The 11,825-nt window shown below is 42.9% G+C and overlaps 1 protein-coding gene across 1 annotated transcript; it reads right to left on the bottom strand.

Annotated features, from left to right (window-relative positions):
* Positions 1 to 100: 100 nt before the first annotated feature.
* CIMAP3 (ciliary microtubule associated protein 3) lies at positions 101 to 10,408 on the bottom strand. Its single transcript, XM_079980592.1, has 7 exons — positions 10,272 to 10,408; positions 7,658 to 7,828; positions 6,153 to 6,295; positions 5,732 to 5,830; positions 4,311 to 4,447; positions 3,025 to 3,142; positions 101 to 2,303 (listed from the first exon to the last, which is right to left on the bottom strand). The coding sequence occupies exons 1-7, from the start codon at positions 10,303 to 10,305 to the stop codon at positions 2,232 to 2,234; spliced, it is 774 nt and encodes a 257-aa protein (XP_079836718.1). The 5' UTR covers positions 10,306 to 10,408; the 3' UTR covers positions 101 to 2,231.
* Positions 10,409 to 11,825: the final 1,417 nt, after the last annotated feature.

The following is an 11,825-nucleotide window of genomic DNA, read 5'->3' as shown; positions in this document are numbered from 1 at the left end:
TACACATTCCGTATCAGATTAACTGCCAATGAAATTCATACTACTTGAGCGATATGCTAATCCCTTGAAAATGAAAAACATACACACTGACCACACAGAATAATTTTCTGAATTTTATTATGCAGTAAAACAAATACATTTGGCTATTAATGACGCATTACTAATTATAATAAAAAGCAAGGGACTGGATGGGTGGTAGAACATCAAGCACTGTATGGCCTTATTTCACTTTGAATTTTTCTCTGTCAACTGTAAATATTTCTTCTTTGCTGTAAGGAACATGGTTTTACAGACTGTCTAATCTGAACCCTCTAGCTTGCAAGATGTATAAGGGAAGTCGTACTTAGGAACTGTAGGAAATGATATATCAGCATGTGGCTCCACTGGAATCACAAGGCTCCCACGTGAAACAGTTAAGTGTAAACAATGTTTAGAGAAATCGTGAGTTCCCAAAGGAAACTGCAAGTTCCAAAAATAGGGAGGGTTATATAGATATATTGGGTTATATCCAACACTGCCATTCTGCACATGCAACAGGGTTTTGTTTGTGCAATGGCATTTTCTCTCTCAGAGCACCCCCTGAACCTGCTGGGGGTGGGGGATGAGAAAGGAGAGGAAGAGGAAGTCTCATTGTGCAAGTGGGCCACTGTTTGTGCAGTGTTTGATATAACCCAGTTTATCGTGATGCCATAGATAAGACAAGAACAGCAACAAATAGCAGGTTGTGGGCTAGCTATATACTATCTACCAGTACCGAGTGAGAAAACTGCAGTAGTCTATCAACATGTTTCTTATCAAGCATGTATTTCCTCCCATGTTGTAGAACAGATCAAGGAACAGATTGTATGGATGAGCCTACAGTTGTTCACAATGAAATATTCATATACCATGAGTACAAGTTTATAACATATTGCAAACATATGTTCCTAAGTAAAGTACCTGTGCCTCAGTTCAGACATAACAGGAAACCATGGTTTTTCACTTTGAGAACAAGTTAAAGAGTCTTAAGCTCATATGCTCCTTCCCATCCCTCTTCTTTCATGCAACTCAATGAGAAGATCAAAAGCTTCCACAGTTGAATTAAAAGAACAATAGTTCCTCATGATGCCAGAATTTTTGAAACTGTGGTTTGTTTAAACTCTGAATAGTGAAAACTAGCAAAATTAGAACTGTGGTTCCTGATCTCATTTTATTAATCCAAGTTTGGACATCTCAAGAAACTGGTTAGTTTAAAATATAAAGGTATCCTCTCCACAGGCATGAAAGTAGAGAAGGAGAGATTGCACAAACCTGAGGTTCATCTAGGGAAACCATGGTTTCCTGCTTGGTATAAACCAAGCCTCTCTTTCCCCCAGCAGAGGGTCTCTTTGTGTAGAGGGTGCACTTTTCAGTGGTAAAGCAGCAAGAGTGAACAGCATTAAGAATCACCTCTCCCCTGTTGCCTACTTCAAATTTCAGCTTCCGTAACTGCATTATGCAAAAGAAGAGAACCTTGCATAAAAGAAAAATGAAACTACACATACAGCCACATGCAGAGATAGAAAGCAGGCACTGTTGTGCTTGGAAATACATACCAGGCCACCTATCATCATATCATACACAATAACAGCAGATAAATGAGTCACATGCTTCCAGGGCCTCTTGTGGTGCAATTTCATGGGGAGGGTCAAAAAGTAAAAGGTACAGGAGATTCTGGATCTGGGAATTTCACCAGGATGTGCTGCTGCAGGCAGTAGTGACTCACATTTGACATGGCTTTTGTGGGCACTGTGACCTCATAACTCAAAATGTTGGCAAGATTTTCCAAAGTTGGTCTACAAATAAAAGTGAGTCAGTAACAATCTGTGCTTACAAATTCTCCAAGCCTAACTGACTGCAAACTGGGAGGACTGGCACATGCAGCAAGGAAGGAAAACTGAAGGGCTGGAATAGCTGTTGTCAACAGGCAAGAGTCAAAACACCTATGTTTGAAGATACTTTTTGGCTTCACAGTTATGAATGCTTCATATAAAATCAACAGTTTTGAACTAGGCAATAAAACTAGGAAGGTAAGAGGCATAACAAGACAGCTATTTATGAAGCCATCTGGTAACTGAATCAGAGTAACAAACAACTAACAAAGTCTAAATTTCCCTTAACAAAACAAACAAACAAACAAACAAACAAACAAACAAACAAAGGCAAATTGGTAGTCCAAGTACACAGAAGAGGAATGACTCCAACCAGAGTAATTAATCACTGTAGTATATGCTCAGGTAGGCCACTAGGTTCCGGTGCTTCCTAAACTCTTTGTCCGAAAGCAGCTAAAACAAATACAAATATAAAATATATTCAGTGTTGTTCAAAAACTCAATAAGCACAATAAAGAAGCAAATGTTTTGGTGCAGATTTCTATCTATAGCTCCATGTCCAGAAAACAAACCGTGTGAGACAAAGGAATTCTACAGAAAGAAATGTATGTTATTGTCTTCTAAAAGATCTCTAAGTATATTCCTTCCCGGGTCCTTCCCAAGCAGTCTGAGACTCCGCTCTGCCCTCTTTATACCTTGGAGGGTTCTAGAAGACCAGGGGGCAGGGAGCTGGTCACAACAGAAGAGAGACCCCTTGGCTTCTTCAGCAGATTGCCTCATCTCTGCCTCTTGGCCCCCAGCCTCTCCAGCCTCCACTTCTGCCACTGATTCTGGACTGCTGCCTGCCACAGCCTCTTCCTGCTCACTAAACCCTGTTACTTCATCAGCTTCTGGTACCTACTCCTCCCATTCTGCCCCCTCTTCTCCTTCTGACCACTCATTGTTGTCCCACCACCAATCCCCTCGTTCTGAGCCTTCACCCTTTAGGAGTTCTGTTGGGGATTCCCCAGCTGGTGTCTCCCACCACTCTTCTGTACCCAGCCAGTTCATGACAGATACAGCCCTGAAAAAAATGGCTCTCCCTTGCTGAAATCAAGTCTGTCTGAGATTCTAACATTCTTAATCCCCAAATAGTCACAATGATCATTTAGAAAACTGTATCTGAATTTCATACCTCACTTCTCAGCGTTCTTTTCGCTGGCATTGGTATTAAAGACCAGTCTGGAGCCCCAAACTTCCCTGGCCAGGTGACATGCCTGTGTGGCATGCCGTATGGGTCATATGTTCCAGGTCTAGAGAGAAAAGTCCTTGCATCATTTCTTCAATGAACTAATATGGTCCATTATGCTGTGCACTTTACATATTCCACATTAATGCACTGAGATAATGTCTTCATATATTGTGTTTTATTCCGTCATGGTTATATTAGACTGGTAAATTTAAGAGTTATTTTTTAAAGAAGACTGTAGCTACATCTCAACAGTGATTTGGGTAAATTGCAAAAAGCAACTAAGAATAGGCAAGAGATTAGGGATCCCTGTAATTTTATATTTCAGGGTTGTTGTTGTTTTAAAAAATGAAGTTTGGCTCTCAGTGCCCATACAAAACCATGTAGGAAATAATGTCTCATGAAAATAATGTAAAATAGAGTCTGTATTAGCTGCAGCTTTTGTACCAGGGCAGTCCAAGTTTCCATACCAAGTGGGCTGCAAGAGTACTTTTACACAGAACCTATGGGCCACACACTGAATTAAATTTCTATATTATAAATTAAAGTGTTCACAATATATTTAATATTACTGTATTTAATATACACAATGGATACATTTAATTAAATATATAATTAAATACAAGATTTAAAGATTTAACATATTTAATTACTAAACAAATTCAGTACACAAACAAGTGTATGCACTTTTGTTTAACAACGCATGATGCAAAAAAATATTTTTAAGGCTTTAAGATGGCTTTTCTTGACTGTTGCCAAGGACTGCATGCAGCTTGTGGGCTGTGGGCTGGACCACCCTGTTTTGGTTAGTAAACAAGTATAGTCCCATGTAGAGTGTATTACAGTCATCTAATATAGAGGGCATCAAAGCATGATTATAGCCAGGTTATTCTGGTCCAGGACTAGCTGTAGCTGGTGAACCAGCTAGAGCTGGAAGTAGCCACTCTTTGCCTCTGAAGCCACCTGGGCCTCAAGTGACAATGCAGGACCAAGGAGTACCCAAAGCTCTGATCTTGCTGTTTCAGAAGGATTGCAACCCTATCTAGAATAGTCACCTCATCAATTTCAGGGCATGGAATCACCCACCAAAAGCACCTCCATCTTGTCAGGATTCTGCATTACATTATCAGTTTGGGTGACTATAATCCTTGGCCCCGCTTGAGCTTTCGTTAAGACCTTGCTGCTCTCATCATAAGGGGAAGCTTTGTAATTCAAGAAATGAAAAATGGTACCCAGGATAAAAGTCTTTGTCCAGAAGCTTCTCAGAAAATCGTGGCATATTGCTGCAAAAAGATACATGTGTCGGCTGGCGTCTGTGGTGGTCTCTGATCCATATAGACTGGTATGCAGTAGGATCAGGCGTCACGTGCTATAAATGGAGCATATAAAATTAAGTTACAAGACAAATCCTCTATTAAAATATTGTTATAGAACTGGCGAGGGGGTTGCCCCGCTAAACACTAGAAACGAATAAATATTAGGATTTTGATTAACTGGGATATTAAGGTTCAGAACTGTGCCAGACAGGGAATTCTGGGAATTCCTGGGCTGGGTTATGCAAATTCTCCTGGCTGGCTATGGGGAAGAAGAGCAGACCTTTTAACATTATAAAAAAGGTGCTGATAGGCCACAGGAGGATCCTTTGGGCTGGGGAGTCAGATGTCAAAGGCTGCCAGGGTAACTATGTGTTTGAGGGGGCAGGAAATCTGAGTTTGGAAGCAGGGATTTCTGGGAAGAAGACGGAGAAAGTAGGGCAGTGATCCATCTTGGAGAGGGAGGTGAAAGGGTCTCCTGCACTGTTGTGAACCATGCTGTAATTCACACACTACAGATTCATTTTGACTTGACAATCCAGGAAGAAGGTGGAGTTACATACTCATTAAATTTGACTCAGTTCATTGAGGTTTACAGCATAGTCCTAACCAGGTCTATTCAGAATAAGTCCTACTGAACTCAATGGGTCTTACTCAATAATGTGTGTCAAAGACTGCAGCCCTAATTTCCTTTCCTGGGCCAAGGAAAGTTCAGCAAGTATTGTAATTTAATGGCAATACTAAATTTCTGACGTTGAAGCTGCCTTATCTTGGGTCAGTGAACTGGTCAGTGAACTAGTCCATAGTACTGTCTACTCTAACTGGCAATGGTTATCCAAGGTCTGAGCTAGAGTTCTTTTGCTCTCAGCCCTCATTCTGCATGCAAAGCATGCCACCTTGAACCCTTGAACCTTGCATGATGGAGAACAGAGAATGCCTCTTCTAAGAGGATGCTTGCTGCAATATCTCTATTTATAACTTAAAGCAAAGAATTACTGCTTTTTTCTTTAGAAAATGTTTTTTTCATAATATTTAATTAATTGCTCAATCAGCTACAACTCATACTATTTATCAATTAAGATTTCATTAGTGGCACAACACTTGTAACAAATAAAGATTGCAGTTTAAGAATTGGCAAAAGCATAGCCTCGTAGCACCTAAAGAGCATGGCTCAGGACATTTTTAAAAACCTGCTGACATCTAATTCCATAAACAGCTTACTTCAGGACAGACATGCTGAGGCCAGATTGAAGTCAATGGAATTATTCCAGGACTATTGTAGAGGAAGTATAATAGACTATATAAAACACAGTACAGTAACGACTGAAAGCGGTCTTTACCTTGCTGAGTAGTCCAAAACGTGGGGTTGTTCTTGCTCCCATGGTGTAACCTTTAGTACTCTCTGGTCTGCGAGCCAATTGGTATAGAAGGTTGTCCTTCTATTAATTTTTATTTAGGAAAGAAAAGCACTTTGGTTATTACAATGCTACACATTTTATATACTTTACTATTTGTTATATTCATACATCACCCTTCTTCCAAGGAGCAGTGTACATAGTTCCTGAAACATTTCATCCTTAAAATCCTGTGAGATAGGGGCATAGGCACCAACTTTAACAAAATATTGGGGGACAGTGCAAAGGGCAGCCCATTTTTAGAAGCACTTTCACCAAGAGTATAGGTACCAAATTTCCTTTCTTTACTTCAAAGTGAAGATATATAAAGAGAAAATACAGCTAAATCAAAGGCAGTATAGTTTACCTCTGCATAGTTATAAGCTCCAGGTCCACGATCAGGATCACCTTTAATTGGCACATTCTCATTGCCTAACCGATCTGGAGGGTAAAAAACAGGGAATATTCTTCTCTCCTGACACGATCCAAATGAATTTCGTTGCTGTGCAGCTGCAAAAACCAGGAATAGTTATGAGTGTCATTTAGAAAGAATACCATCCAACTTGCAGCATGTACTGCTATTACCAACAAATGATGGGATACAAAAATAAATAAAGGTATGGCGTGTTTTTCTGCCAATTGTACTGTCATCAGCAGTGACTTGTGAGGGGGAGCAGAAGCTACAGTGTCCTGCTAGCAGCGATGCTGCCATCATTAGGGAGGGGATGTGGCAGCAAGATTGGGGAAGCCCCAGGGTAGTGGTGGTGACCCTGCAGATGCGCACTTCCCCTGAAATGCCCCTTGTACTGAATTCAGGCTGGGAGCTAACTGCAGTCAATGCATATTGGAACAATGGCGGACATCAAACTTCAAACGAACAATGAAATTCCATTATCATACACAGTGGTGGAAATGTTTGAACAACTAGTAATCAATAAGAATTAAAATGGGATGTTTTACACGCAGGGATGGAAATAAACAGAAATGATAAGTGAACAGAAATGACTTCTTCAGCTCCAGGACTGATAATTATTTTGTGTGCGATCTCTCTTCATTGTTAAATGTTAAAACATACAAGCAAGAACCACTCTGACCTTGGGGTCCTACTGAATTCCACTTGACTCACTCCCAGTAAAGTGTGTAAAAGAGGCGGACAGCTCAGCTGGTTAGAGTACAGTGCTGATAATGCCAAGGTTGAAGGTTTGATCCCTGTATGGGACAAATGCATATTCCTGAAATGCAGGGGGCTGGACTAGATGATCCTCAGGGTCCCTTTCAACTCTACAATTCTATGATTGCTACCCTACATTGGGTAGAGTTAAACATGAAAAATTTGCTGTGGCTCCACTCATGATGAAGACTGTTCTGCATGGTCTGCTAGCATGCCCCAGAATCCTTTGCAACATGCAGCTGATTCCTGGGCAGACAACTGCAAGTTTTACAGTATCACCAGAGGATTTAAAAAAACTAATGGTTTACTGCTGCCCTTGGCGTGTACTTCTCATTTGGGGACTCTAAATGGCCATATGCTTAAGTTGTGTACACACTCGAAAGCACGTTCTGTCGAATTCAAATAATTCTGTGTAACCCCACACAAGAGTTACATTTCCCAACAACGCTAATCACACTACAGTGCCCGGAATTCTTTGAGGGAAATTATGTGCTTTCAATGTATGTGGTGTGTAACTACGGCGAAAGAAAGGGGTGGCCTCAACTGTCTCAGGGAAAGATCCCGTTTCAGCTCATCAAAAGCTCCTTTTTCAGCAGATGCCCATTCACCGGACGGGGGAGAAGGGAGACGCGAGCTCGCCTGGCGCACCTGGGCGAGCTGCTCGCCTCACACTCGTTCTGGCCAATCCGTGCCCGCCTCACCTGAGAGCTCCCACGTCAGCTGGCGTTGTCCCATGACCAAGCTGAGGGCGCTCCTCTTGTGTGCCGAGCCTCCCTGTTGCCATGGAAATACACCGAGGTGGAATCTATTCGCAACGCCCAGAAGACCTGAGCGGTAGTACGTCATTTCGTCCGAGCTATTGGCAAAAGCCGCTGCAGGGAGAGAGGACCAGGAAAAGCGCACACGTGTGTTTACTCGCCGGGCGCTGGGGAGGTTCAATCACGTGTTCCAAATATATATATATATTTCTAAATGTAACTAGTGCTTATTTTATTGTAGTTCTTCTCCCATTTGCGTGCGTTTTTAATTCCTAAACTGGCCCATTTGGCTCAAGTCTTCTTCTTCTGACTTGGGAGCAGAGCGAGAAAGAGAGTATACACACGTGCTGTCCATAACAATGGTGGTGATGAGGGAGGATGTATCTTATAGGTAAAGGTAAAGGTAAAGGTACCCCTGCCCGTACGGGCCAGTCTTGACAGACTCTGGGGTTGTGCGCCCATCTCACTTAAGAGGCCAGGGGCCAGCGCTGTCCGGAGACACTTCCGGGTCACGTGGCCAGCGTGACATCGCTGCTCTGGCGAGCCAGAGCCGCACACGGAAACGCCGTTTACCTTCCCGCTGGTAAGCGGTCCCTATTTATCTACTTGCACCCGGAGGTGCTTTCGAACTGCTAGGTTGGCAGGCGCTGGGACCGAGCAGCGGGAGCGCACCCCGCTGCAGGGATTCGAACCGCCGACCTTTCGATCGGCAAGTCCTAGGTGCTGAGGCTTTAACCTACAGCGCCACCTGCGTCCCATCTTATAGGTAGGAGGCTCCAATCTCGGACCTGCATTCAGTTACAGGGCTTATCCCAGAGCATGGGAAGTAGTGCTGAAAAGTAGAAGGAGCTTGGACTACGACTCCTATCACCCTGAGCACTGGCTAAGCTGTGTGGGAATGATGAGAGTTGTAGTCCTACAATAGCGAGTGGCCCAAGGTTGTAGAGAGGTGCAGCCAGAACGAACCTGTTCTCCTTGGCCAAAACAAATCGGTGATGGAGGGGGCAGTACCACTTTATGCATCATAGAGGAAAGGTATAATAAACAAGTTATGCTGCTTGTTGAACTAGAGCTTAATCAAGTCAGGTTTTTCTCTCTTTTAATTTCTGAATGATTTATGGATTGGCTTAAGTGCTTGCATTAGTCAAACTGCTTTAACTTAATTTAATTAATAAAAATACCTCTTCTCCTAGGCCTTTGACTAATTAAACAATCTATGGCCTTTAATGACTCATCCTTTGTGTGCACAGGATGGGTATTCTTTTCGTTTGCTTCTGTGGTATGTATTTTTGTGTTTTGATATTGTAAACCTACTTTTGATCTTCAGGTGAAGGGCGCTGTAGAAATTTAAGAAATAAATAAATACATTTAAGCTGGGATACCACTTCAAGAGCAGCAGATTGGTGCTAAGTGCTATGCAGCTGGAGAATGCTTCCTTCCATTGCTAAGATGCTGTAGGGAAAGAAGCCAGTAATGCTACTTTAATTATATTAAAAATGGTGAGAGGGTCTTATTTATTTGCTTACCATCATTAGTGTGCCTGGTATTTTGCAGAATGCAAAAGGACAGATCCTTGCCCTGTGGAGCTTACAGTCTCACAGTCTTGACAGAAGGGAAGGAAGTGGAGGCAGGGCTAAAGAGGGTAAGAATATGTACTTGGGCTTGGTTGTTGTAGGGCATGGGGACTAAAGTCTTTTCAGACCAATGCCATGATCAGTACTGTGTGGCATGTGCACCTTTTTTAGTCACTCTTGATCATTAAGAGCTATTCTCACTGCCTCACACCTCTTTAGCTATTGCTTTGTTTCCTTGCCTGCTCCTCCTTTTTGATGGTGCTAATGCACCATAGTGACCTCTACAGCCCTGTTGCTTGATGACTGAAAATTATGGAGTCAGGCGTTTTTAAAAATTATAAAATGGTAAAGGACCCCAGGACCCCAAAGTCCAGTCAAAGGTGACTATGGGGTTGGGGCGCTCATCTCATTTGTCTACAGACAGCTTTCCAGGATGGACCTTTATAAGTACAGTTGTACCTCGGGTTAAGAACTTAATTCGTTCTGGAGGTCCGTTCTTAAACTGAAACTGTTCTTAACCTGAGGTACCACTTAAGCTAATGGGGACTCCCGCTGCCACCGCACGATTTCTGTTCTCATCCTGAAGCAAAGTTCTTAACATGAGGTACTATTTCTGGGTTAGTGGAGTCTGTAACCTGAAGCGTCTGTAACCCGAGGTACCATTGTAGTCTAGCCTGCCATTATGTTGCTTGCCACAAAACTGCCAGCTGACTCTCCCTTGTGCTACTATTCCTAGTCATTTGCCAATCCCTGACTCATCTTTGCACCATTCTCTTGCAGGTCCTTTGTTCGGGACTGCTTAACTTTTATGTACAGCACCTAGGACACTGTTGGCACTTGATGAATGTCACATTGAGATAGGTGGGCCTGAGCATGAACTCTGAAATATTAAGTGGTATGAACGCACACAGATGATAAATTCTAAATAGATTATACTAACTAACAGCATGTACCTGGCAAAACCCCCACAAAAACTGGCTTACCTGGCCATATATTTGAACCTGACTTCAGTGGCATGGTAGAGCATAAAACTAACAGGGACAGATAAGAGTAGCTGATCTCTTTCCCCCTCTCAAATAACAGAACTGTGGTTCTTTTCAGGGACAGCCAAGCCTGACATCATACATACTATAGAACTGTAACACTTGGATTGCTTTGGTCTAATTATGACATAACAGTCTACATCAGCAACCTTTTTCAGCCATGGGCTGGTCCACCGTCCCTCAGACCATGTGGTGGGTGGACTATATTTTTTGGAGGGAAATGAACAAATTCCTATGCCCCACAAATAACCCAGAGATGCATTTTAAATAAAAGGACACATTCTACTCATGTGAAAACATGCCGATTCCCAGACCATCCGCGGGCCGCATTGAGAAGGCGATTGGGCTGCATCCGGGCCACGGGCCTTAGGTTACCAACCCCTGGTCTGCATCATTTTTATAAAACAGTGGAGGAGGAGTGTCATTGGGGCGCAACTTCTCTATGGAAGAAGCTGTTTCTTTTATAGTCATGAGACATATTTGGCATGATGTGGAGTCTCTGTTTTCTAGAGCATTGATCTTCAGTTGTGGGTTGGACCCAATATTGCATCCCAAGGTCTTTTAATGTGGGACATATCAGCAGTGCTACTACCAGACAAATATATGGCATTAAATAAATGATTCCGCAAATGCATGTCAGGGTTATAGGTGAGCCTGAAAAAGTAGAAGACTACAGTTCTAGAGTATGAGTTACAGCACAGTATTCCTCACTTGAGTTTGAGGGGCCTTACCAGTTGAATCAATCTTATACTCAGCTGAGCAGGGGATTGATGCCAAAACATTTCCTCCACTGCTGCACCCTTTTGGGGAATGACCACAGTTTCCAGTTTCCATCATTCCTGGAGAACCAGGTTTCCCCTTCAGATACCCTGTGCCATCCAAGATGACTCGACTTTCAGACCACTGCTCTTGGATCATGATGGTAAGTGTAAAGGATGATGAGCATATACTGTATACAAGCAGAATTGCTGCAGAATGTTTTTCCACAGCTTAATTCTGTGCTGGCCATGATGTTGCCACTGTTCACAAAGGCACCAAACTGGGCAAATGACAGGCTATGCTTTGGATGCTGCTGAAGCAATGTATTAATTTAAGTGTCCTTTTCATTAAACACAAAATTAACAGTTTGTTAATAATGAAATCTAAAGAAATAACTGGGACGTGGGTGGCGCTGTGGGTTAAACCACAGAGCCTAGGACTTGTTGATCAGAGGGTCGGGGTGACGGGGTGAGCTCCTGTTGCTAGGTCCCTGTTCCTGCCAACCTAGCAGTTCGAAAGCACATCAAAGTGCGAGTAGATAAATAGGTACCGCTCTGGCGGGAAGGTAAATGGCATTTCTGTGTGCTGCTCTGGTTCGACAGAAGCAGCTTAGTCATGCTGGCCACATGACCCGGAAGCTATACACTGGCTCCCTCGGTCAGTAAAGCGAGATGAGTGCCACCACCCCAGAGTCGTCCACGACTGGACCTAACGGTCAGGGGTCCCTTTACCCAA

The sequence above is a fragment of the Podarcis cretensis genome (genome assembly GCF_951804945.1).
Source record: "Podarcis cretensis genome assembly, chromosome: 6".
NCBI classification, from domain to species: Eukaryota; Metazoa; Chordata; class Lepidosauria; order Squamata; family Lacertidae; genus Podarcis; species Podarcis cretensis.
The sequence above is the reverse complement of the archived record's forward strand: the minus strand, read 5'-3'. Positions and strand labels throughout refer to the sequence as shown.